Below are 27,636 nucleotides of genomic sequence, written 5' to 3'. Positions count from 1 at the left end.
AGGATAGTTCAGCCAAAATTCAACTTGTTTTTCAAGAATAAGGAACTTTAAAAAATAAAAACCATACTAAATAAATCATAATTCTGCTTTATTCCGTAAAAGCATGTGTGTGTATGCATATACAAGCTAGCACCTCCCTGTCAGGTAAACTTTCCTGTAGCACTCTGTACTCAAACCCATATCAATATCTGGCATCCTGGTTACAAAGGAAGACTGCAATGCTGTAATGGTAATGAGAAGGCACAGAATGAATACGCTGTGTTGATACCTTGGTAACTTTTCAAATAACTTTATGCCTAATCAGTTTCCACCAGTCTTTGCAGTAGAGGCCCTGAATCGTCTCTCCCTTACATCTGTTTTACGCTAATATAACTCCACTCACGTCAGAGTTATGCTTACTTTACATCAGCAGCACTGAGAGAAGAATCAGGCCCACTGTCTTGAAAATAATTACATACCACATACCAATCTAACCATGAAAAAGGCACCCAAAATAGCCGGAAAGAAAAGTGATATTCATCTTATTTCCCAGACCAGAATAAAATGTACAAACTTGAGAGCGAGTTAAGAGAGGGACCCTGTGGGGTGCTCACTGCTGTCAGTTTCAGAAGAAGTCGACAGGTACTGAGGATGCTCAGCAGGAGAGATGGTAAAAAAAACACCAAGAACAACGCAAACCAAAACAAACACCTCCCCTCCCCCACAAATCACAATCCATCAAACGGCATTGACAAATTGCTTTTCAACAAAACATTTCTGTGAATTTTTTTTCTATTTGTCACAACATTTTGTTGCAAACCTCAAAACGCCTTTTTTTGTGTGTGTGGTGGCGGTGGGGAGGGTGTTTCCTAGCCAGCTGTCCTCAGCACCTCACAGGATTGGGTCCTGTCTGGGAAGCGCTGCATCCCACAGACTAGATTTTTCAAAAGCTCACCTCTAAACGTGTGCGCACAGCTGTGCAGGTACAATTCACTGCCAGCACCGATTGACAGCATATAGGCACCTGGCTAGAATTGTGGGCACATCGATTCCTCGGGGCAGTTTTTCAAACAGGGCATGTGTGCAAACAAATGTGTATGTGTGCACGACACACCTGTCTAGTGCACCACAACTACTGGGACCTGAAGACATAAACTGAGTAACTGTATGCAGAAAGGTCCAATTTGTCATCTGCATAGGCAAATACTTGATTTGCATGAACATTTGTAGAAACAGTCAGCAAATCAGCTGTGCAACTGCCTGCCTAATGTGCTGGAAAAACTGGCTTTTAAATTCTATTGTTTGACAATGCTTAGTCCACAGAGTTAGAGACTGTGCTGAGATCTTTGAAAAACTAGGCTGGATTCTTGCTGAGCAATGAAGAGATAGCTATTTTTTCTATTCTTATTTGTTTCTCTGTCCATTGATTTCTACTTGCCCTTTGTTTCTCTGGTTCTTGGCCATCTCAACTCGCAATGTCTGACCCCTGAGGCTTAAGCCTTTCAAAGAGGATACAACACTCTCAGCAGTCGTTTTATCCGTGTAATCAAGAAAAGCCCTGCACTGTGCTCCCTGCCAACTGAGCCGCACCGGGGATGCATGGAATTCTCTTAAAGCACTTTTTAACTCACTCACTCTTGTGCCTGGAGGTATATTACCTACATAGACAGTGGTGAGTGCACCATGTGTCTCTGATTTGGTATTTAAAGAATCATTTCCAACATGATAATGTCCAACTTGGGCCAAGGTAGACTCAGTTTGGAGTTTTGTATTTCCAGTCTTGGCATTTTCATCGGAGTCTTCTGGTTTCCTGGCATTTGGAAAGTCTGGATGCTCGTCTTTCAGGATAACATCTTTGCCTGCCTGCTTCTCTCTGTAGCGAAGATTCTTTAGGATTGGGATTCTTTCCAGCATCTCATAGCTAATCTAAAAAAATTAAAACAGAAACAAGTTTGAGGGTGGTGGTTTTTTTTTTTTAATTAACCCAACATATACGGTCAGATCAGACTCTGATCTTGTTTTGTCATCATCCTTCAAAGTGCCCAGAGCATTCAACAAACTTTACTAACTGTGGGGCTGACTTCTGACGGTACTCCATAAATATACGTGGCAGGGCAACAAAAAACACTAGTCACTATGCAGGCTGCACATTGCGGATCCAGCAGAAAATTACCAACCAACCCAGAGCTACTGGACTTCTGAATTTGCTGACTTGTGCATCTTTGGATTTGCAACTTTAATGTTGCATCAATACAAGATTCTGCATATGACGTATATTATGTGTGTTAAAATCTACCATGCTTCCCTGGTGGAAATTGGCCAAAAGTGTATTAATGTTTTTCTCTGACAAGTCGCCTGTCCCTGTCCCCAAAATCTCCCTTACATCATTTCTCACCATCATAGGCACATCCCCCTTTCTGTTGCACTCTGAGAGGGATAGGGAGAGGAAAACACATGAGGCCACTCAAAGTCAATGGGGTGGGGTTGGTCTTCCCCTATCTTGCCAGGATCTTTAGGGGCAGCTGGTCTTTAGAAAGAGGCCTGCTCTCTCTCCATCACACCCCAGTTATCATAAGCCTCATCAGCAGTGGCCCAGGAAAGACTCCTATTCTCACGGCTGAATGCTACCAGTCTGGGCCATGAAAGGGCCCAGGCTACAGCCCATGACTTACAGGAAACTCAAGAACTCCCTAATTACTGTATAACATGGTGGGGCTCTCAGCCTCTGAAATGTAGCAAAGCCACTGCAGTAGTTGGAAGGAGAAGGAGCATTGCTTGCTTGGCTGTTGATGAGCTTGCAGACACAAGCAAGATGTTTACCTTGCCCGCTGAAATTAGTGGGGTGCCAGGGCACCTTGTCAACTTCACCTCAGTGATCTACAAAAGGGGCCAGCCAGCTGCCAAGAAGTTGCTGGTGGTAGATGAGAACAGGTGGGGCATCAGGGCCCATCTAGGGTACAGGGGTGGCAATTCAGCAGAGGTCTCTCCAGGGTTTGCGCATGCCTCTGCAGGATTTCAGGTTTGTGAACCTCAAAGAGTTTTACTTTCAGGCTCAGACCAAAAGTCAGGCCTGGTTTCCTCTTATTTTGGCCTAATAGTTCATATACGACCCAGTGATAGAATGAGAACAATTAGTTTAAAACAGAGGCTGCCTCCATTCTGGCCCCACATTGGTCGAGAGTAAAAGGTGCTGGAATTGGGCCCTTAACAAGCAAACTTTTTTTACTGCACTGTAATTCGTCTAAAAGCAAACCCAAGCTGGCAGTTCAGAGATGTACATGTTTCCATAGCAGCCATGGGAGCCGCAGCACTCTGAAAGGTAGATGCCATTTGCATATTTTGATGAATTATAACTCTGCTGATTCTTGGAGAGAGGCGTTTTTCTCTGCCAAGTACTTTCAGACTGCTGAAACTGACAGCATCTTCCCCTGGGCCGGGCCATATGACATTCGACCAATGGCTGAAGCCATCTTCCTTTGTTTTTCCTGGCCAACAATTAGGAACATTTGTTGTCCTCTGTCAAGTTTCCATGGGAAACGCAAGCTCTACGCTAATTAAACCAAACAGGGGAAAACATTTTTCTGCACTCCTGGAACTAATCACTCCTGTACCCAGAAACAAGCCCAGCCTATTACGAAGCAACTGTACAGTTTCTTTCACCCGAAAGTCAAACTTCGCTCAAAACATACACCCCCAATCTTTAGAAAGATCAACAGTACCAAGGGCAAACCCTCACCTCTTCACACGGCCTGCGTACATGGGATGCGCACAGGGGTGGGCAAAGAATTCCCAGGCCCTTCAGGACACTCTGCAGACAAGACCGAATTAAAACAATCCAGAGCCAAGGGAGACTTCCGTGCCGGCCACCAGGACCAACCCCCAGCTCTGACGTGGCCCAAGCTCGCTGTGTGTGTGTGTGTGTGTGTGTGTGAGATTTCAGCAGATTTCAGAGTTAACATTAAATGGGGCAGTTCATATCTCTTGGAGTTATTGCTTCAGGCTGACTGCAAAGTCCAGGAGGCACCAGTTACACTTGGGTCAGGTTTTCAAGCTTCTCTTTGTTTCCAGGGATTCTGAATTCACCATGTGACTGCAGGGGCTGGGGGCTGCAGTCCCTATACCTTGGTACAATGGACACTATAGAGTACTGCCTACAGCTTCCCTCTTGCACCAGTAGATCTCACACTGAGATACACCGGTGACAAACTCATCTAGGATAGATGAGACAAGTGCTCATAGCTGAAAATCCACCCTGTCCTGCCCCCCAAACCAGCCTTCCTCCTGGAGATCCAGACCCAACAATGGCTCCTCATGTCCTACTACTCCCCCACCCCTGCCCATCCCAAAGAACCACCCTCCTTCCGCTGCCCGTTTCATGCCCACAATGGGAGCAGGGCAACCCAATCTGCCCAAAGGATGTAGTCCTAATCCTACGGGAGTCTTGCTGGTCACTTCCAAGGGAGTACAACCAAAATTTCCTAACTCCCCCACCAAAAAAAGAAAAAGAAAAAAGAAGAGGCAGTTTGGGGTTTCAGTGTATGCATCCAACAAACCCATTTGTGGAGTGGCTGGGCAGCTAGGGAGGAGAAGGGACATAAGCTGCTTGCTCGGTTGTAAAATACCAAAGAACTCTTCTGCGGTAGGACAATGTGTTGCTAATTAGAATCATGCAAAAGCTATTTTTGTCTCAAGAGCTGCAGTGATTTGTCTAAAAAGAAATGTGGCACCTTAGAGACTAACCAATTTATTTGAGCATTTGTCTGGAAGTGGAGGGAATCCGAGGACAGTCTCCTCCTCCAAACTATCCATTTCCTGGTTGGACATGGGCAGTAACTTCCCAGCCTCATCTAGTCGTTAAAGCACAGAACTGAGACTTGGGTTCTACTCGGATGGCCACTGGTTTGGTAGGTGGTCTGGGTAAGTCATGTAATCTCCTTCTGGCTAGGATTCCCCCCTCTGTAAAATGGTGATAATTTATTCACCTATGCAAAGGGCTCTGAGATCTCGCTGCGTGGGGGAGGGGGGGAAGCAGGGGCATAGTCACCCCCCCAGCGGGGGGAGGGGGGACACAGAACTGCTCCGGGGCAGGGAGAGTGAACTTCTCCGGCGTTGGGCAGGGGCGGGAGATGCCAGCTCCTCTGGCTCTGGGCCTGCGGGGGAAGATTCAGCTCCTCCGGCTGCCGGGAGGGAAAGTGAGCTCCACCAGTGCCAGGGGGAAGGGGAAGCGGAAGAGCCAGCTCCTCCAGCCTCGGGGCTGTGGCAGGGAGAACCAGCTCCTCCAGCAATGGGTGTGTGTGGGACAGGAAGATAACCAGCTCCTGGAACCAGCTCCTCCAGCTGCCAGGGGAGAGTGAGCTGCTCCGGCCATGGGTGGGGGGCACAGAAAGTGCCCCTCCAAAAGCAACTACATTTTTATTCCTGTGCACACCCCTGCTCTGCATAATGGCTTGTATGCTCTGGGATTCTGACACCTTTTAAGTGCAGGCAAACTGCATAGTGGCAGTTACCGGACATGTTCACTGCGGCTGCAACCCCATCCCCCATCGTGAGCCTTAACCATGCCAGATTAATGCCATGTGTGGGCATGGCTGGAGTCAGAGCGTGATGAAACTATCCTGAATTTTGCTTCCGTGGGCCGCGGCAGAACTATCCAAGACCCCGCCAAAAAATTCAGCTATTATCCAAAGCTTCCTTGAAAACTAACTGATAATCCTGATCTTCCAGCAAGTACGAACCCTCCACTGCAGTAAGGCTAACAGGGCAGATGTGCCAATATCCAGCTAAATCAGATTTTCTGCCAGAGAACTCAAATTTGATGGTTATATTCTGCTCATGGGTGGCCTCTTTACTACAAGCACTGATTTATGGAAAAGCAGCTCAGAAGGGGAAATTTCCCTTCCCCTTTAGAAGCCTGAGGAAGGCAGGAAGTTGCTGACATGGTGACTGCCCAGACAAATCTCCTTCAACATAATCCTGAGAGTCCACCATGCACTTAGAGACACCTGCTTCAGTCCGGTGTCTGTGACTTGACAGATGGGCTGCGGGGAGTTTCCCACTGAACAGAACCAGCTCATTCTAGTGGGGTCTCTGGCATGCCGGCCAGCACCCCGGTAAATGTAGCCATTTAAAGATGTGCATTTAAACTGGCAGTACAGAGCACAGTGGCATTCTGTGGCAAATCCAGGCGCCACGTTCAAAGCCACAATGGTCCCCCCGGAAGCAGGGCCAGTGCGGTTCTGACGTGTGGCTGGAGGAGGAAGGGAGCTGTATGCAGGGGGAGGGAGGTACTTCATTAGTAGTGTAAATTCAGCTTTGCAAAGATCCACCTGTCATCAGGACCGGATTAACCAAGGTGCACTCAGTGTACTTGCACAGAGTCCCCAAGCTCAAGCGGCCCTCTGACCAGGTTTGGGCCTAGGGTTGCCACCTGGCCAGATTTTAACGGGCCTGGCCAATTTTACTCCTGCCTGGCTGGTTGTAAGGTGCCTTCCCTCCCCCGCGCTCTTGTAATGTTCAAGTTACACGTGAACCGAACCACCCCCCCGCCCCCCCCGCCCCAGCACCATGCAACTGCCAACTGTTGCTGTGTGAACACATGGGGCTGCCAGTGGCTGCTTCTGTTACGGTGCCCAGGTCACACAGCCACTGGGACTGCTGCTGGCACGACATCCGGGTCCCACTCCACATGCCAGGCCCTCAACATGCTGACACGGTGGCTCCTGCCCCCCTTGGTGCCAGAAAGCAGGACGGACCCAGGTTCACCAGCAGGGAGGAGGAGCAAGGAGCGGGAACTGGGTGGGGAAGGCAGAGGCTCCTGGGAACCTGGAAGGAGACTGTGGCTAGCGGACTGTGGCTCCTGGGAGGGGGGCGGGTGTAGGGGTTCAGAGGCCAGAGGGGTTAGACTGGTGTGTGTGGAGGATGCCTGGTGGGGGAAGGGGTCATGCTGATGGGATCTGGCTAGCTTAAGGAAAATGGGGGCCTCCCAAGTTCCATACTGCACAGGCCCCCCAAACGCTTTAATCTGGCCCTGCCTGCCACACCGCACATGGGGCTGGTTTGGACAGGAAGAGCTGCCCAGGAGAGGGGTAGGAATAAGATCCAGCAATCCCTCACAGTACAGGCTGGCCAGTCCTTTCTTCAAGATGGCGGCGCCTTGGGCCATCGGGCTGAAGTAATCTACAAGGAACAGCTCTGCAGCCGCACCACTGCGTGTGCCTGAGGACGCCTCCCCCCCCGCCCCCCCGGGCTCCCCAGGGAGATACCCTGCTTCTTGTGCTGTGCGTCTGTGGGTGTAACCTCTACTTGGATGGCCACTGGCTCGGTAGGTGGTCTGGGTAAGTCATGTAATCTCCTTCTGGCTAGGATTCCCCCCTCCGTAAAATGGTGATAATTTATTCACCTATGCAAAGGGCTCTGAGATCTCTCTGCGTGGGGGAGGGGGGAAGCAGGGGCATAGTCTTAGTCACTTCGCAGCCAACCTGAGTGGCACGTCACTGTGCGCATCCCTGGAGAATGTCACTACAGAGCCCTACTGCGCCCTGTTTCCGCACTGACCCATGCATCTGCATAACCCATGGTTCTTCGGGCTGAGATGCTATAGGTTTCTTTCCCTGTCACTCAGGGGAGAATATGTCTGTCCTTCAGAGGAACTGTGGGAAGGGCACTGGAGGCCCGCCTGTGTCTACACTGCAAAGGGGGAGGCTCCCAGTCCAAGTAAAAGCAGAGCCTGGTTCTACCTCACCACCCCACCTGGGCAAGCTAGCTTGGACCTAAAGCACCTCCCAACCTGGGTCAGAGGTTTTTCTGTGTGAATAGTAGGAGTGTTAAGGCTACAACCCAGGTAAGAGCCCAGTTGGTTGGCAGTGGAGATATACCATTAGCGAACTGCCTGTGTTCAGTGTGCATTAACGTTTACATGGGTTTAAAGCAATGGCACAGACACAGCCTTGCTGCAGACACATATTTTATCATTCGTGTGCATCCACAAAATGTCCAAACACTTGCACACAATGTGAGGGCACAGTTAGGGGGGAGGGCAGCCAGGCAGCCTGCTACCGTCTCTACAGAGAATGTACTTCCGCAGCTCACATTTGGGTCTCTTCATTACTTTAGTCTATAGATGCACTTTTTACTCCTGGGGGAATTCCCTGCCACTGCGCACACGCAGAATGCATGTGTCTAGCAGATTTTTTTTTCCTCCTGCAGAAAATACATGCTGCCTGAGAGGCTCTGCAGTTATGCCTTTCGCCCACCTGCTCTGCTATGGCACCAGAACAGAGGCTGCCAGCACACCGCTCAGAGCAGTCAGCAGCCGATAAGGAGAGAGCAGAGACTGCATTTCTCACAACACCCTGTCTGTGGCGCCAGGTTTCAGAGTAGCAGCCGTGTTAGTCTGTATCCACAAAAAGAAAAGGAGTACTTGTGGCACCTTAGAGACTAACAAATTTATTTGAGCATAAGCTTTCGTGAGCTACAGCTCACTGTAGCTCACGAAAGCTTATGCTCAAATAAATTTGTTAGTCTCTGAGGTGCCACAAGTACTCGTTTTCTTTTCACCAAATTAAGCACATCTCCCAGGGCAATGCTTAGCAGTAGCCTAGTGTTTGCAAGCAGGAATACCCTACTGTATATAAACCCTTAAGCCATTGTTGTCTTTGCTTGAGCAAGCCATGTTTCTGAAGGGTAAACTTTTGTTACAAGGCAATTTACACATCTAACAGACATCCCTTACTAAATACACTTAAACTACATTCCATTGACAAAACATCCTGTTTAGAAGTTGAGTCTTTTATCCACTACCTCTTGGCTAATTTATTTTTGCTCAGAGATACAGGAATGCAATGGCAAAGCCAGGATTTGAAGGAGGAGAAAAGGATGTAGGATTGGGAGTCATGAGCCTATGGACAAACTCTTAAATACCCACAACAAAATCCTGTAGTTTTAAGACCTGCAGATTAACTGGACCTCCCAGCTCTGAGACACTGTGTGTAGCAGTTATTCACAGGGAAACGCCCATAATGACAAGGTAACAAAAACAAGTACGCATGCTACTTTGTTCCCAATGAATTAACAGCCCGGAAATCTGTTGTCCTTTTAGTTCTTTAGCAGTACCAGAAACATGGATGGTTGTTACCACGCTGAGGAACAGAAATCTAAAGAGTCCTCCCCCCACCCTGATCTTGGTCCTCATTCATGTCTTAATAGTGCAAGTACTGATGATGTGTTAGGGAAGGGTAATATTCCCGCCACTGAATCGTAGGTGGTACAACTACACAAGCAGTAGCATTTCGGTACAGTACATCTTCAATATCTTCCCTTTCATTCCGAAGTCCCTTCTTGTCCCGCCATCCGCATGTCCAATGCAATATTTTCCTGTGTCATTTCAAGTCCATCTGACCTCAGTTGTTAGTGTTTCAGGACAAGGACTCTAGTTAAAACTATCAAGGTTGGGTCCTTATTAAAATTTAGGTTCCTAAATAATGGCTGTTTCCTGCAAGATGCTGAGAGCTCCTGGGAGGTGGGGAGTCAATGGGAGAAGGATGTTCAGTCCCCTGAGAAAGTGAGCCTTAAAAATGGCCTGATTTTCAGAGAAAACAAGCACTCCAAAATCTCTCTGAGAGCTGTGGGAGCTCAATACCTTTGAAAATCAGGTCACTTTCATTTAGGTGCCCAAATATGGACAAGAAGCCTAAAGTCAAGCACCAGCTTTGAAAATTTCGGCCCTCGTCTTGGTGGAATTAGGCCCTGATCCAAAGCCCACTGACGTCAATGAGAGTCTTTCTGCTGACTTCCCCGGGCTTTGCATCAGGCACTAATTGCCATTCTACTGAAAACATTCCTAATAGATGTATGTTATTTTGTGGTGAAAACTATACAGTCCATGCTGAACGCATGAGAGAAGAGACACAAACGGTAATGAATAAAGTCAAATCAAGCAATGATGGGAAAACAGGTAATCACACCCAAGTGTGAACACCACCACTGAAAATAAAATGGTTTCTGACACAGCATAGGAGAAGTATGCTTTGGTCAAATATGTCTGATCAAGTTACAAATGTGAACAGATGGAAGTGCCTTAAGTGCTGGTAACCCTTTGTCCCAAGCGCTGTTATATGACTGGTCTTTAATCTCTCTCTGATAAGTGAAGAAAAGAGAAAAAATGCAAAGACCACATCCATTTTGATACACAGGTTAGCTAGAGACCAACCTCATCTGTGAGAGTGTCAAAAGCAGCACAAAGATTAAAGGACTTTTCAAGAGATTTTGTCTTCTCCAGACCTTTGCAGATTTAGCTTGTGAAGGGAAGTGGAGAGAAATGCTAGCAAGGTAATTTATTGAGGCTGAATTCCGACACGAAGGGAGAACATGATCAAAGCCATGCTGGCAAGATGGATGGGGCACAAGATCTGGGACTTCAAACAATTCCATTAAATGAGCTTGAGTATAATAAAATCTCCATGTGAAATATTTCAATTATGAAATGCACCAACACAGAAGGAGCTCTCCTTAACGCAGCCACAACCAGGTTAGAATACTCCCCCCGGACAGAAAAATAAATAGAATTGTTGGAGTTATTTGTTGCAGCTAAGTTACTTTACAAGTTTAGCCCTGTCTTCTGTTTGCAGTGTTTGCCAACTGATCCTGGCTTCTACAAAAGTACTAATTTCTTACAAGTATTTCCTGGATAGTTTATGCAAACAACAATTTGCTACTCATTAGCTGTAGTGTGCAAATTGTCACTTAAGTCATATGGTGTTGTTTCTGCTGCCTGACTGGATGACTTGAGAAAGACAAGGTGGGTGAGGTAATATCTTTTATTGGACCAACTTCTGTTGGTGAGAGAGGCAAGCTTTCAAGGCGACACAGAGCTCTTCTCCAGGTCAGATGACTTAAAGAAGAAAACAATAAAAATCAGATTATAAATAAAGCCCTTTCCAATATGAACTTTTAGACAAAATCATTCATGTGAACATTTGTGAACATGTTTGGATTTGTGACCATCTCTGTGAAAAGAAGTGGTGATCATCCAGATGAGCGAGCAACCAACCAACATAACTCCAGCAGCGTGGATTCATCATGCTGGTGCATGGACGTATTTAGAAATCCCTTTCTGTACTATTCAACAAGCTCGATATCTATATATTATTTTAAAATAAATCCCACACCTAACCACCGTGCAGCAATGCAAAAACCAACATTCCTACCACTAATTCATAAAACATACACTTACTTTTCCTGCAAAGATGGACTGGCAGACATTCCACTCTGGATTTACAGCATTAAGCTCTCCCTGCTGTATTGTCTCATGAAAAGGAACAGAATCAACTTCAACGAGTATTCAAGAGGCAAGACAAACTCTGTGGGGCAGATCCTGAGCTGCTGTCAGTTGTCACAGCTTTACTGACTTCAGCAGACCTAGGACAATTTAAGTCATCTGAGAATCTGTTCCTGTATGGCGCAACCTGAAATCCACAGGATAGGACACCTCACTTTCAAATGCATGTCTCATTTTTGCCACTATCATTTACAACAACCACAGAGACAGCTGAAAACAACATGTCTTTGCCTATTTCCATTTTCCAAACACGTCCCTGACCTTCCTAGTGTTGCTAATGCAACAGACTGCAACCTGATTCCACTTTGTTTACTGGTTTTTATATCATCACCACCATCGAGAGGCCATGGGAATGTTCACACTGGCTATATACAGTGTTTGTTAGTTGGAAATGCAGTTCTCATAGATATTCAGAGGATACACATTCCAGAAGGATTAATGATGTACAGAAGGAGAAGGTACATCATTAGCTTCAGAAGCAAGGATTTGGTATCAATAAGTCATCTTTAGCAGAAGTAACCTACCTTATGCCATATTATTCCTTGTGGTTTTGGTCGTTTGCAGCCTGTTTTAATGGTTCTTGTTGGAGTGAGGATGTAATCCACAGTTAAATCATGGTCATCAAGCAGCTCTTCTGCAATGTCAACCACCTACAACCAGAGGGAAGAGAAATTTGGTAAGTATTTAAAACAACCCCACCAGAACTGTGACTTCGCATGGAAAGTCTCACTCCAGACAGCTTCCCAGATACCAAAAATCTTTCACTTAAGATGACAAGATAAGTAGATTACACCAAAACAACCCCAGACACAAGTCAGCCCTGCTCTGCATCTACTTAACTGTTACAACTGGAACTGGAGTGACTACTTGATTTTTTCAGTTCAGGGACTGAACTGAAAATTTCATTTGAGGTTGATCCAAAGCTGAAATTTTGGGGGGGTTTTCCTTGACAAAATCAGAAACTAAAAAAACAGTGTTTCATTAGAACCAAAATAGTATTTTTGTTTTGTTTTTTGCTTTGTTTGGGAGTCCTTTTTACCTTATTTTAATTTTCTAAAGGCATCAAGCTAGATTTCCGAAACAAAATGTTGCTTTGAAATGAAAAGGTTGAAATGTCTCCTTCTGAAAAGGTTGAAATGAACCGTTTTGACTTTGACTCCCCCTCCGCCCCACACTTCATTTTTTATTCAGCCGAATTTGTCCTGAATTTGCAAATAGTTTCACTCATCCTGAAACTGCATTTTTGGGCAAATAATTTGTCCAAAAAATTCCATCCAGTTCTAATTGTGGCTGCCTAATACACGCCTATAATGCAAGGTATTGAATGGTTGCAGACGTGCCATCAGAGTGGGTTCTTCAGCTCACCTGGCAGTCATGCACGACAGTAACGACCGGGGTGTCCTCTCTGATGGCTCCCATTGACACCATCATTGCATATTCCATATCTGCAAAACCTTCCCCTTTCCCAATTCTCCAACCTAAAATGTACAAATCAAAAGTGAGCTAGTTAACACTGGAGGGCAGCAGAGTGCAAGAGAGGACAATAATTAAGTGGAATGCTTGTAAAAAGGCAACAGATGTCTGGCACATGAACCAAGCACACAGTGATATTCTGAGAGCCCATCTGCACCAGGCTGGATTCAGGAGTCGGTACCAGTTAACCCAAGTATGAAGAAGACAGCTTAGGCTTCACAAAGAGAGGATTGTCTTTTTTTGCAAGCGGACGTAATGCTGATGAAAGGTCTTGCGCTGACAACTGCCACACCGAGGTCAGCCCCCAAATAGTTGGAGAATGGGCAGCTGCAGTCTAAGACCTTTATGCTGCCCTCCCTCACCCAACAGGCCTCTGCTTTGTCCTGGAGGAACCATCTCTACAGGCAGAGAAGATCTGCTCTCATGACTGTTCAACTGAGAACGCAACGCACCCAGAAGAACCCTGTTGAAGGCTCATTGTGCACAGACAACACATTGGCTGGCGTAACTCCACTATCAGACTCCCAGCAGAGGGAACGAATAGTGATGGCATTGTTGTAATGTAGACACCAGCCTTCAGAAGCTGGAGCGAGACCACTAACGCCTCACGTGGAAAGGGATTACCCTTAAATATAAGACAGAGAAATCGATATCCTCCTATCCCCCCAAACCTCCCCAACTCTAACGTGTCTAACAACCTTTACCCCTACCTTTTTCAGAAACAGCCACCGATCCTACAACAACCAGGTCCACTTGGACTTTTGCATCCAGACCTACAGGCACACTGTAATCCTTTACCCCCTAAGAAGAAAAACATGATTGTAAGGGTGTTTCACTTCCAATTCAGTAAGATAGCATCACCATCATCAAAAATAATCAAGCCTCTTTTGCTCAAACCAAATAAATAACCAAGCTCTGAAATGTCCCTTCTTATACACAGCCAAATATCAGAAGTCTGGGAAGTTATTCTCCAAGGATCCAATGAGTTAGAATTCTGCAATACATTTCTACTAAAATGTTGATGCCTTGGGCATACTTCAGCAGAAGCTGGGGCTTTTCAGCACTCCGGAAAACCCAGCTAGTTACCGAACAGCCTAAATTTGTATTTGAAGCCTAACGTCAGGCTCCTATTTTTGAAAATCTTGGCAGATGGCACGTAAAAGTAATGCATCGCTCCAGTCACAGAAGGATCGCAAAGCGCGTTAAAAATTGTGAACAAATTAATCCTCACAATACATCTGTGAAATAGGGAAGTGTTAACTTTGGTTTACAAATGGGACGGCTGAAGTGTAGAGACATTACAGGCTTGTCTACATGGGGATTTATTCCTGATTAACTATGTGTGCAGATGTAGAAGTGGCTTTAACTAATGTGGAATAAGAATGTCCACACACAGAGGGCATGTCTCTGCTACAATGGCACAACTATGGTGCTGCACCTATGCTTTGGCACCACAGCGTGGACACTTCCTCTGTCGGCAGAAGGAAGTTTTCAGCCAATGTAGTTAATCCATCAGCAGCCAGGTCAACAGAACAATTATTCCGCCATCGGGGATTAGGCCCACGTAACTACAGCTCTCAGGAGCGAAGCTGTTCACAGCCCTGAATGACAAAGCCAGGTCAATCTAATTTTTAAGTGTAGAGTAGGCCAGAGTTAATCAGGCATAGATAATTTGCTTTCAATTCACACAATACCTTATTCTGGATTAACTTTCATGTGTAGACAAACTCTAAACTATTTTTCCCAGGTCATACAAGAAGCCCGTCTGTAGCAGAGCCAAGGATAGAATCTGGATCACCTGGCTACCTGTCTTATGCATGAGCCACTAGACAGATTGTCTCTACACACCAGTTATCCCTCAATGCATGCTCCAGTATGACCCACTCTTTCTCCTGAACTTTCCTTCCTTGTCACATTTTGATGTCTGCATCATCTCTGATGTAATGATGTCAAGCTTAGCTACCCGAAGAAAGTCCTTCTACTTCAGAGCCTAGGGTATGGAGGTACAGGTTACTGCCAAACGTAACGAACAGCGTTTTTTCCCCCTTCCCCCTCTACAGCATTTGTTCAAGACAGATTTCTGGAGCTGTAGATACTCAGCCTCTCTGAAAATCAGAGCCAACGTGTCTCTACCTGGACACCCAAAAATGGAAGGCACTCAAAATGTGGGGGTTTCACTTCTTCAGTTTTGTCTTTGTTAGATATTTTTACTTCAAGATGAACTCAAGGTAATTCACATGTTTGTAAAGGATAAGGCGAACACTCCTCACATATCTGATCCAGGGGCCAAACCTTTCTTCTTTATGTTAGGTTGACACCCACAATAAAAAACAAATGTTTACAGCCTAGAATAAAATAAGGCCAGTGAAGACCAGCTCTTTGTGGCTGAGATTCTTCATCCGTAAAATGGGAGACAATAATATTTACTTGCTTATCTCCCAGAGGCCTGGTGAGGATTTTTTGTACTGTACTTTGTGGATGCAAGGTGCATGAGACACATTACGACTAGCACAGGTCTGCCTGAAAAATAGCACTGACGTGATAGAAAGGGCATAGGTCAGATATGAGACCGGGCAGCAGGTCAAGAGAAAGCTATCCTTTGAATGACATAGGGTACAAATTCCAACTCTTAACAGTTTGAATAAAATAACAGTCTGAAGAGAACTGTTAACCGGGAAGTTCACTTTAGAGTTTCACACATTTTCAGTCCCCAAATTATATGTAGGAGTCTATGTTTGGATTGATATCTTTCAATTTTATTCCTTTCCTCACCTCTAGCTGTGGTTGGCCAATTAATTGAAAAAATGCTGTTTTTATTTTAAATACTAGAAATAGATAAAATAATACAGGATTCTCTGGCATACTCACTCAGCTATGGAATATGACATTTTTACACTAGGGGGCAGCAAAGCACCACTTTACAGTTTACAACAAAAAAATGATTCACTCCAATTGCCTTTTTCCGCACATCAGCTGAGTGACAGAAATTAGTTAATTTGGATGCTTTTCGTTCATTTCTTTAAGAGTTAAAATGGTAAAAGATCTGCCCCTTCCTTCCCCCTCCAAAAAAGTATGAACCACGATAAACGTTTTATTACCCAGATTAAGCAACAAGTTAAACACATTAAATACTCTCCCCCCTCTAGGTTTTTAAGCACAAAAGTTCAACTGCACCAGAGAAGGCAGAAACAATATGCATCAGACTCTGAGGTTTTTAAGGGTGTAAATACAGCCTCTGAAACTTTCTTGCAGTGATCCAGGTAAATAAAGCCACTGAGAATGAATATTTCAGTACCACTTCAATTTTAGTTTAAAAAAAAAAAAAAAAAAAAATTGAAAATCCAAAACAACAAAGAGCAAAGCGATGGTGCAGCTCTAAATAGTTGTATGGTTCAGAGGAATACGCAAAAAGTTGATGCTTATTTTAAGCTTATCCACGCTTTTTGGGCAGGCAAAGCAAAGGCCAAAATCCTGTGAGCGCCAGCTATCTGGCAACAGGCCTGAAACGTCCTGCTTCTGGTGAGGCTGGTGTTATCGTAAGTACAGTCTTGTGTGTGTTATTTCAATATTTCTAGTCCCAGGCCCAAACAGGGAGTGGAGGAATGCATAAAAGTGAAAAATAACAAGGGTAAAAATGTTCACTATCCTTTTCCGAATCTCAACAACAAAGTTTGGTTCGCCTTTTCTCTTGTCATTTGTGCTATGGTTGCGTCTGGGGATTGGGGCCCCACTGCACTCATTACACATTCATCTAGCAAGAGCTAGCCCACCGCTGAGCAATTTACAATCTAAAGACACAAGACAGAAATGAAATATTATCATCCCTGTTCTTGCAGAACAGGAGCAGAGGCACGCAAAGATGAAACTGTTTGTCCAAGGCTACACAGTGAAGATCTCCCTAGCCTCAATCCAGAATCTTAACTATAAGGCCACTGCTCCGCTCTTCTGAAATAGTTCCCCACACTTCTCATACCTACTTGAGAGGTTGCACATATTCTCAGTATCTCTTTAGTTGCTCCTGGTGGTGGGACAATCTTATTAAACAGCCCAGTTCTCAGTCGCGGTGTTGGAACCAACAAGGTTTTCCTTGCCTGTGATAACAGAAACCATGAGCAGTTACACGCCAGAATTAGGGGACAGGCTTATTTTTCTTTAAATATATATTAAAAAAATCCTTTACTGTCATGTGTTTGAGCACAAAGACCAATGCTCCTCTGGGCAAAAATACAGAATTACCATTTGTACAAATAAATAATTCTTAATACTTGCAAGGGAATCCTTTCTAATAAGCAAGACAATGACAATAGAGAAGATTATTTATTTTGAAGATGAACAAGACATTGGACGAACTAATCTAAATGTAAGATCATTCTCAACGATGACAGTGGAAGAGTCTGGTTTCCGTCATGGGCTGATCCCAGACAGTCAATGTGAAATGGAGCACATTGAGAGATGTTACATTAATATTATGGATGCAATTCAACCTGGATTTTTTATTTAGTTAGGCGTTTGCAAATCTGTATCATGACATGACAGAAAGCCACGGGGGCTTTTTGAGAGGCATTTTTATCCCACAGCTATTATAGTAGCTGTTCCCTGAAGACTTACAGCTATACAGAGAATACTTTCATTCTGCTGTGAAAAGTGTCATGTACCAGGTAGTGTATGCAGGAGGGAAAGTATCTAGTGGTAAGAGCAGAGGGCTGGGTTTTCCTGAGTTCTATTCCAAGCTCTCCCACAGACTTGCCGGGTGCCTCAGTTTCTCCATTTGTACAAGTGGCAATAACATTTATTTGTAAAGCTGTCATGTGGCTGGTGCCACATAAATGCCAAGAACCCTTGCACAAAGTGGTCTGCTCAAGCACTTGGGGTTGCATCACCTTCACTCAGGGGAGGTTCAATTACCTGTAAGGTCACTAGCCGAACTCCTTCTAGTGGTTTGTCAGGGTCCACTTTAACCTCACTTGTTCTGTTGAACATGTCAAGCTCTCGGACAGCATGGCAAGCCTTATGAGACCCCTGCATCAATGGAACAGTAATTAAAAAGGAAAAGGAATACGGTCACTTACTTCCAGTGTTAGAAAGCGAGCAGTCATCTGGGGAGCATCGGGATTTACTTTAATGGTCTTGGCAGTTTTGAATTCCTGTAAACCTGGGAGCCTACTGGCAGCATGCGAAGCACCCTGTTTTCATAAGACAGCGGCATGTCACCAGACTGTTCACAACCTTCCAAATCTGAGACGGGCAACTCCCACCTTCCATCAAGCAATGCAATTTAATTCCCTACTTCTAACGCTGACCTGCTGGACCAAGAACTTCGTGCGAAATCGGTGACATCTCAAATACTCATAAGCACCCAGACTAAAATCCCAGTGCCTCATGGGACTCGTTGGGTACCCACAACTCAACGGGCACCTCGTAGTCCACCCCAAGTAAGGGCTAGCGCCAGTGATGCTGCCCCAGAAGCAGAGCAGGGACTGAATTGTGCCTCAGTTCTCTTGTTTCAGGAGGAAGTAAAGCCACACCAGCCCTCTTCCTGGGGAAGTTGCTTCCCCCTCTGCACGAACTCACCTGCACAGGCTGGTGCTTTGGGTTCATCCCCTGCCCACTCATTCTCCATCCACCTGCCTGGGAGAGGAAGTAGTGGCTTGGTGGCAGCCGTTCTCCCCCTTGTGCTGCTACCCATGATACTGATAGCCCATGCGAGGCAGCCCGGGGGGCTCACTACACCTACTTATTCCCCGAATAGAACTGTAGCCAGAGCTGTAATACAGCTCTGAATGTTTAGTGGCCAAATCCACCATGCAGATGCACTAGGGGATGGAAAGAGCTTTCTCCCACTCAGTACACGCACACTGGAAGCAGACAAAATGCTACAGCCCTCGCTCCGTGAGAATGACCGCACATCAAAACAGCAAGTCACTGGGCAGGCTGATAGAGTGGCCGTAGCCCTGCACCCTTGTGCATTTTGACGCTAGTGCTGGATAGCCTATATTTTACAGGCACGTGAAGTGCCACTTCTGACCACACTCTCGTTTCTCCCTGCCCGGTGACCAGGGGGCATTACAGCTGCAGCTTCCCTATGCCGAAAATATGGCTCAGCCACCGCTGCCCAGTTACCGCTACATACCTCTGGCTGCCATCATTTACACAACCCTATTTCAGCAGCACATTATAGACAGGGGAGAGAGCACTGGACTGGGACTCAGGGGACCTGGATTCTATTCTTGTCCCCACCACTGGCTTGCTGGAGGACCTGGGGCAGGGCAACTTGATGCCTCAGTTTCCCCATCTGTAAAATGGGGTCATGATACTGACCTCCTTTGTAAAGCATTTTGAAATCTATTGATAAAAACCATTATATAAGAGCGAGATATTATTATCCCATTCAGTATTTAGGAATATGGCCTGTACAAAACCACTCAAATTTTTCAGTTATATTTGCCAATTATTATTCTGATGTTTTTTTCCCCAGTCCATCCCATCCGCTATGGTTATTCACTAATTGCGCAGACTGTTGGGATGCATGATTAACAAACATTTTCTGACATACACCAGAATAACCCATTTGCATTTCATAAATGCAACATACCTTTAAAAAAGAAGTGGATTTCCAGCCAAGAGAACGTTTAGTTTGGCATAAGACAGGAATGTATATTGTTCGTTTCTGAGAAACCACAATACCTTGAAATTGGGGATCCGGTGATGCACTGGTCTTGGGAAATCAGCCAGGTTATTTGCTTCCATGTAGTCCCAGATCTTCTCCCGGATATCCCATTTGGAGACACCTCACAAAAGGCAAAAAGGAGCAGAATCAAAGCAAGGCAAGGCTGAATTAATAGAAAATACAGCATTGTGCCGGGCCAGCGAGATAAAGGTTAGAGTTTCACTGTAACAGAGTGTTGAGGACACACCAGACAGCCACCGTGAAAGTAGCCCTTGCACATCTCAGCCACGCCAGTTATTTCCACGGGGAAGGAAGATTGTTGAAATGCACAAAGTGCTCAATGCATTAGGGTGCTGGGAAGCTTTGCACCCCCTGGTCTGACCTCCACCATCAATGTGGGAATGGGGGCTCCCCCCAGCACAATTTCTCCTTTTCAATATGGGGGCACCCATTTCCTCCTTGTCTAGCCTCCATGGCCCTGGGACTATCGCCCCCCACCCCACCCAGGGTGACCAGTTAGCAACTGTGAAAAAACGGGACAGCGGGTGGGGGCAACAGGCACCTATGTAAGAAATAGTCCCCCAAAATGGGACATCTGGTCACCCCACCCTACCCTACCCTACCCTACCCTGTGTCTATCGCCCCCTCCAAGCACCCCAGTGTGAGCCCCCCGCCCGGGGACTCCCGGCAGTTCCCACCAGCTCTCAGCCGCACCCCCGCCTCCATGCCCCCTGCCCACGGGAGGCGCCGCGCGTGCCCGCCCCCCTCCTGCGCCCATCAGCTGGCAGCCCCACGTGTCTGCTGGGACTACGGCGGCCGGGAGAGGACAAGAAACCCTCAAGCAGACAGGCCGATACGCCGACGGTGGGGCTGGCTTGGATCTCCAGCGAAGCGCTCCGCCCTTCCCCCGAAGCAATAACCAACGCGTCTGATGGTTGCAGCGGCGCCCAGAACCGCCCCCTGCCAGTGCGCGGCGCTGTACAACCCCCCCATCCCGGAGAGCCAGCCCCCGCCCCGCAGAGCTCACAGCCTGGGTGGGAGGCGAACCCGCGCTGAAGGGACTTGCACAAGGGCAGGCAGCAAAAGAGGAGGGTTTCTTTTTGTGACGCTACCCCCCTGCTCAAGCCCCTGGCCCTGGGATGTCTCCAGGGCGGCTGGGACAATGTGTATGGGGGGCTGAGCGCCATTGAACCAAACTGTAAACCCTGGATATAATGGAAACCACTTCAAGCCAGGGGGTGCGGCACTGTGGCACCCTAGTTTCTGCACCTCTGCGTGTCTCCAACAGGGCCCAAAATGTCCCTGCCTAAAGCTGGGGATTTGCGAGATGCCCAGTGGAAAGAGCGTCACAGGGAGCTCTTAGAAACACTAAACCCCGGGCAAGGAATCCACTCCCAAGCAGTTGTGGTAAAGACAAACAGAGACACTCCCTGAACATCCCCTGCAGCGGATGAAGCCCGGGAGTCAGCAATACCAAGCGGGGAAAGTGAAACGACAAAAGAAGCTGGCATCACTCATTGCCATTGTCCAACATGAGAGCAAATAATTAGATTTTAAAAGTTCTTTCACTCTTGCTTCGCCTAGGACTCTAACCCGGCTTCCAGCAATGAGCTCTCTGAGGAAGGAAGTCTTATTATCCCCATTTCACAGATGGGGAAGTGAACAATGCAGAGATTCAAACCCCGACACTGCAGTTGTCCTCTGAATATTAAGTACATGCGTGTAAGAGTGGGAAGTGGTTTACCCAAAGTCACCCAGGAAATCTGTGGCAAAGCCTGGAATCAAATCCAGCTCTCCTGCTTCCCAGCCCAGCTCCTCGAGCACAAGGCCTTCCTTCCTCTCACTTATTTCTGGCCCCTGTGAAGTAACAGCGATTTCACATTCGGCACTCAGCTGCAAAACTACCTTCACAGCAGCAAATGATAGAAGGTAGGGAAAGGGTCTGGTCTCGAATCCTTGGTGGGAGAAGGGTAGGCATGCTCTTACATGCCATAAAATTAAATTGCAATTACCCCAGTGCAAATAAAGTGCACAGGGGATACAATGTATCTAGCTGCATGATTGCTTTACACAGCGTTGTACTTATTTATGTATCTGATAAAAATACTAATTTCTGAGCCCGATCTTGATGTTTTTACTCGGGTTTACTTCTTCACACAACGCACAGTCAACCTGTGGCACTCGTTATCAGGGAATGTTGTGAAGGCCAAAATAGAACTAGATACGTTCATGGAGGATGGTTATTTGCCAAGATGGTAAGGGATGCCACCCCTTGCTCTGGGTGTCCCTAGCCTCTGATGGCCAGAAGCTGGGACTGGACAACAGGGGATGGATCACTCGATGGTTGCCTGTTCTGTTCCTTCCCTTGGAAGCTCCTGGTATTGGTCGCTATTAGAAGACAGGGTACTGGGCTAGATGGATCATTGGTCTGAGTCAGTATGTATGTTCTTCCAGTCAATGGGATTTAGTCCGAATTACAGGATTACAGGAAAGGAGTACTTGTGGCACCTTAGAGACTAACCAGTTTATTTGAGCATGAGCTTTCGTGAGCTACAGCTCACTTCATCGGATGCATAGCATATCTTCCATGATATGCTATGCATCCGATGAAGTGAGCTGTAGCTCACGAAAGCTCATGCTCAAATAAACTGGTTAGTCTCTAAGGTGCCACAAGTACTCCTTTTCTTTTTACGAATACAGACTAACACGGCTGTTACTCTGAAACCTAGGATTACAGGAGGGGATCCTATGCTATAAAGGACATTTTGTTAATTGAGATACTTCCCTGTCATGGATCTACCCATCAGCCAAATTCTACTGTATATGCAGTTCTCAAAACCGGCAGGATTACCGAGCCTTCAAGCTCTGGGGCAGTGGAGTGTTGTTATAGAATTCTGCCCTATTCCAAATAAGGAGCCTTAGTGGAATGTTTGATTTAAATTAAGTATCCTCTTGTGAGTTTCTGGGTATGATATTCTTGGCTCCGCTTTCTTTTTTTGAAATGTCCTCATTGGTGGGCAACTGTTATGTTATAATCCAGCAGTCTGCAGCTGGGGATTACAAGGTGTCTTTTAGCTCAGTTTTAATAAGAACAATATAAATGGTTGCATGGCCCAAATTCATGAACAATGGCGATATTCTTCCTGAAATTAAATGTACAAAGGGACATGCTGTGGAATAAATTTTAAAGTGGAAGCCAGTGGGGAATTGTGCTTAAAAACCGAGAACACAGTGTAGTCCAAAAAGTTATAGAAATATCTTGGTCTTTCTTTTGATTGTGTGCTATATCTGGAAAAGCACATTAATAAAAAAGCCCCACAACCAATTACATTTTCATTGAAATCCAGTCGTTTATGAACAGAACAATGTAAAATCTATTCAAAGTAGCATTTTTTTCTCTCTTGAATTTAATGGGATATTAAATTACAGTATTTATTATTATTTATAGAATTAAAATATTCAAAAAATGACTCAGGGAAGACAGAGTTTCAAGAATCTGAACATTCCTGTATCAACTGGAATACAGGGTCATGGGAACAATGAAACCTAGGTTTATTTTAAAGGGTGGTGGTGGGAGAAGGTTTATGAATTTAGGTTCTAATCTGCTTGGGTTGGATGCTGCTGATATACATCCACAGTCAGAACTGACTGTTACTGTGCCAACCAGAAAGCAGAACAAATTCGGATGCTCCTTTCTGAATAATCACAGATGTATTTTTTTCCAGGGGAAAGCACCGACGCAGTCCCCCACTGCCACAAATTATGCAGTTGAGTTTCCTGCATTTGGGGAAATCACAGGGGTCAGCACACCCACTGTGCAATGGATGATCCTCACCCCGGGAAAACCACCTTGGTGATCATGATCTCTCCCCTGTATTGCTGGGCAGATACAAATGCATTCTCCCTTTGCTATGGCAGTTGATTGCATATGTGTTTTCTCTGACAAATCTGTATAAATAAGCGTAAAAAAGTCAGGTCTTTAGAAACCTTTTCTGCTCAAAGTTCACTGGGCATTTTTGGACATGGATTAATATGAACATGTTTGGCTAAATGCAGAACAGTCCCAATAACCCTGGAGCCTGATGCTGTTTCTCTTGAAGTCCATGGTGAGACTCACCCTGATTTCAATACAAGCAATTAGGGCCGTGGGCAGTGGGATCCATCCAGGAAGACTGGTACACCAAAACTGAGTGCTGTTGAAGTCAATGGTTCCCCATCCAGACATAACAGACCATCCACGTGAATCAGATGTTTGAGGATTTGGAGGCCAACTCTCTACTTTCGATTCATGCAAAACTCCCAATAACATTGATGGCTCATTTATTTGTCTTTGTAGAGAGTTCAGGATTGGGCCCTTGATGAGCTATTTACAACCTCTCTTTAATTCAGGGTAATTATGATACCCTAAATCTGGTGAAGCAGAACCTTTGGAAGGATAATTCCTCTGTGTGGACTGAAGTGCCTATAATTATCCCCTTCCCCTTTAGAAATAATTTACTATATATCAGAGAAGAAGGATGGTCCCATGGGCCAGCCTAGGATTTTGGAGGTCTGTGTCACAGGACCACCACAGACTTCCTGTGTGACCTTGGGCAAGTTAGTTAGCAGCTTAATGCCTCAGTTTACCACCTATAAAATGGGGCTGATAGTACTTTCCTATCTCACAGTGGTGTTGTGAAGATAAATACATTAAAGATTATGGGACACTCAGAAGGGAGGCCATATAATTATCTAAGATAAGACAGATAGATAGATAATGAAATCTATCTAAGAAGCCATCAAAAATAGTTGCTTAAAAGAGTTGGTCTTCTAACAAAGATGAAGCAGAACTGGACGTGATACATTTAGGAATATTTGGGGATGGGCGCTTAAATTAGCAACTTGCCTAACAATTGAGGCCTCTTCTACTGGTTTCATGCATCAGCTATTGTTTGATCCCATAAGACTGAAATCCCATTTGCTCAAAATCACTTTTCCGAGATCTCTTTTCTCACTGTCATACATATATTGCCAACTTGAGCTTTAGCACTAACGGCCCACCTCCCACTAAAGTCAGTGGAAAGTCTCTCCTTGGTTTCAATAGAAGTTGGATCAGGCCCTAAAAATCCCTAATAAAAGGGAGTGTGCTAGTCTATACTACTATAATTCCCGCATTGCACATTTCACTGTGGTATCCGAGTACCTAATAATTTTGCTTAAAAATTGGAATATAGTATAGAGAAAGATAGACAAAGTGGGTAAGGTAATATATTTTCCTGGGCCAGCTTCTGTTGGTGAGAGATATAAGCTTTCAAGCTCTTCAAGCTCCAAAACTTGTCTCTCTCATCAACTGAAGTTGGTCCAATAAAAGATATCCTCAGCCACCTCCTCTCTCTAATCTCCTGCTATCCAGGAGTCTACAACACTGCTTACAAAAATAGTGAAAGATAAACCATTGTCTTATAAGAACTATTAAAATTCAAGCATTTGATTTAGAAGGGAAAATGTGAAAATCTTTCTTGAAGTGTTTTACAGTTTTAGAAGAAGAAGAAAACCAAGGAATGTTTCTAAAAGCCTGGATTCCAAATCCCCTTTGTATTTTCCCCCTCCTCTCCACAATTCTTGCAAGTGCCTTTTATTGCAAATCCTTTCTCCAGCCTCAGAAATTGACACATTAAGGACAGCAATAAAAGAAAGCTTGCAAATTCCTTGAAAATGAAAGCTGAAAAATAGGGGCAGATGCATTTCTGTGCTTTATTTTCTGCCCTGGAGATGAAACCAATACAGTAAGGTAATTGCTTGTAATGCTTTGGTTTGAAGAATTATTAATCAATTAATTATCATAGGCAATACTGTTCAGAATACAAGTCAAGACAACTCTAGAATCTCTATAGCATTGGGTTAGAGAAAAACTAAATTCCAAAAAGCAAACAAACAAAAAACCAAAACAGCTATGCTGCTTCATTTTGCTGAAATTGTATGTTAGATCTGGCTCGTTATGAAACAAGTTTCTATTTGCTAGTAAACTCTCTACGGTTGTATAACGTTTTGCACAGGAAACAATGAAACAACGGAGGCTCTTCAAGGTAGTCAGGGTTGAAACTAACGAACTGGCTTTGAGTCAGGCACGTTTGGATCTTCATTTGCTGCTGCTCTGAACTGATTCTCTGTGTGTGTATTTGGGTCATTTCCCCATACCCATTTTCAGATGTCGCTACCTCTGCTGTGTTCGTTTCTGGTCCTGCAAAGACTTACGCGTATGCTTAGAGTTAAGGCATGTGCATATATTTTTGCAGGAAAAACGTAGTCACTGGAACAGCTAAGCTTCGTTTTTCATTGCCTGTGCAAAGCTTGTTTCTTCTTTGGAATAAACTCTTGCCTCCCGTTTCTGGCACCTACTGACACACGGCCGCAGGACAGTCCCCCCCGAAAACTAATAGACCACGTTCGTGTTTGACATTTGATAAATTTTCGATACTACGACTGCTCTGCCAGGATAAGTCCACACGGTGTCAGCACCGACATTTTTACCATTCAATGCACTGAACGTTTGCAGAGAAAAATATTTACAGTCTCCTGCGTATCCCCTAGAGGGCACCAAAACCCACAAAGTGAGCAAACCAGACTCTCAGGGGGAGAGTTCAGGTGATGTTTGAGGAGAGCTTCACTTGGCTACCAGAAAGCAACTGGTTCTGTTGTTGCCTTTGTAGAAAAACAATGGGACAAATCTCCTGCCTGATTATCCCAGTCTTTGCAACCGGGTCTTTGCAATTGTTCTTGTTTCTCATAAAAACATTCTCCAAGATTGCAAGGACATTTCAAAGGGGGGGGGGGAAATCTGGTAGTGTAAAGGTTCAGAGTATTGTTTTATAGTGTCCACCAAGGGTAAATAAAAAATTTAAAGGCAAAACCTCTAGGCACGTAGAAGCTGTTGTTCAAATAACTCAAACAAACATTGCTCTTGGGAGTCCTAACGGGGAAACCAAAAAGAGCCGGAGCATTCCAAGGAAAAGAGAATATTTCTTGTCCACCTTTGCGCTCTTGGTTGAAAGGCTCTCTCTAGCTCTCTCTCGTTTGGGGCTGAAACTATTTTGTCTTGTAGCTGTTCAGATCCTTTGGACTTAGGCTCCACAGATTTTCCAAATGCGTGATGCGGGGGCACAGGGCGTCTTTTCGATTTCTTTAGAAACTTACGCTCCGTAAAGTTTTGAGAGTGGTGAACTGATGGGAGGTAAGGTTTAGTAACCAGGCTATTTGTTGAGACAAAACTTAAACTTTTAGGAAATAATAGGTTAAAGAGCTCTAACCCGCCAGTGTTTCTTTGGGCAGAGTTGGACGTTTACAACTTTTTAAAATTGTGTATGATTTTTTTTTAAAAAAGTCCCCCTATGCTTGTTGCGTGCTTTAAAACAATTAGGGCTGATCAGAAGTGTTGTTGTACTGAAAGCTGAAGTTTAAAAATGGGAAGTCGTTTAAAAACCTGTTAAATAAACCCCGTTTCTCCGTTAATACATTTAAATGAGACACCAGCAACGCTAACCTAATTTGCTTTTTTATGCTCTTGTGAAAATCACCCTGGCATTTATTCTACCTAAAGAAATCGAAGCGTGTCATTTGAATTTATTGCCATCAAAACGAAGGTGAAAGTTTCCAAGACATCAACTGCATTTTACAATCAATTTCCATTACAGGTTTTTGGTGGATTTTCAAGTGTTGGGTAAAAAACTTTCCCTTTTGTATTAAGACATTCACAGAGAGCTTTTGTGATTCTCAGGTAGGACCATTAGCCCTGCAATACCTACCCGACTTGGATCCCTGATAGTTTATGTACTGAGTACATTTGTTCAGATAAATAAGGAGACATCTCTCTCTCTCGCACACACACACACGAAATTCGCTTTTTGTTAAATGTGTCTCTGTCTGAAGCTTTACCGATTCCCGAAGACTGAGTTTTGCTCCGCACAAATTGTTAGATGGTCTTTTCAAAAGTCGCATGAAGTAAATTGTAGACGGAGGGCCTTATTTCAGTAGGCAGCGGACACAGACTGGGTCTGTAGCTATTTTATTCCGTTTTAATTTAAATTCACCTTTCAGAAATTTGGATCCAAAGGGAGGTGGTTTTGTTCTTTGCTTTTTATTTTACTTGGGGGCGGGAGGAGAGGTCATTTCTTTCTTCATCTGGCTGCGTTGGAGAGAAACGTTA

At 45.1% G+C, this 27,636-nt stretch overlaps 1 protein-coding gene and 1 pseudogene across 3 annotated transcripts; both read right to left on the bottom strand.

The window, feature by feature from the left end:
• Positions 1-71: 71 nt before the first annotated feature.
• On the bottom strand, positions 72-20,418 carry MTHFSD (methenyltetrahydrofolate synthetase domain containing). 3 transcript variants are annotated; one of them, XM_037877953.2, is made up of 8 exons: positions 20,153-20,418; positions 19,472-19,575; positions 17,693-17,806; positions 16,765-16,878; positions 13,498-13,588; positions 12,680-12,792; positions 11,839-11,964; positions 72-1,905 (listed from the first exon to the last, which is right to left on the bottom strand). In XM_037877953.2, exons 1-8 carry the CDS (start codon positions 20,178-20,180, stop codon positions 1,384-1,386), a joined length of 1,212 nt encoding a protein of 403 aa, XP_037733881.1. In that variant the 5' UTR covers positions 20,181-20,418; the 3' UTR covers positions 72-1,383. The 3 variants fall into 3 exon arrangements, with proteins under 3 accessions (XP_037733881.1, XP_043382200.1, XP_037733882.1); XM_043526265.1 differs by having other exon boundaries at positions 20,249-20,418; XM_037877954.2 differs by lacking the exon at positions 17,693-17,806 and adding an exon at positions 17,857-17,970 and having other exon boundaries at positions 20,153-20,305.
• Positions 20,419-23,176: 2,758 nt separating this feature from the next.
• Positions 23,177-23,331, bottom strand: LOC114019393 (annotated as a pseudogene).
• Positions 23,332-27,636: the final 4,305 nt, after the last annotated feature.

Source organism: Chelonia mydas, chromosome 12 (genome assembly GCF_015237465.2).
Source record: "Chelonia mydas isolate rCheMyd1 chromosome 12, rCheMyd1.pri.v2, whole genome shotgun sequence".
NCBI lineage: Eukaryota > Metazoa > Chordata > Testudines > Cheloniidae > Chelonia > Chelonia mydas.
The sequence above is the reverse complement of the archived record's forward strand: the minus strand, read 5'-3'. Positions and strand labels throughout refer to the sequence as shown.

Excerpts from the sequence above, each read along its gene's own strand:
- MTHFSD (XM_037877953.2), bottom strand. The coding sequence starts at position 20,180 with ATGGAGGCGGGGGTGCGGCTGAGAGCTG. Across the intron at positions 19,576-20,152 it reads GGGGGTGCGGCTGAGAGCTG|GTGTCTCCAAATGGGATATC; the intron begins GTGGGAACTGCC and ends GCCTTTTGTGAG. Across the intron at positions 12,793-13,497 it reads GGTGGCTGTTTCTGAAAAAG|GTTGGAGAATTGGGAAAGGG; the intron begins GTAGGGGTAAAG and ends TGTACATTTTAG.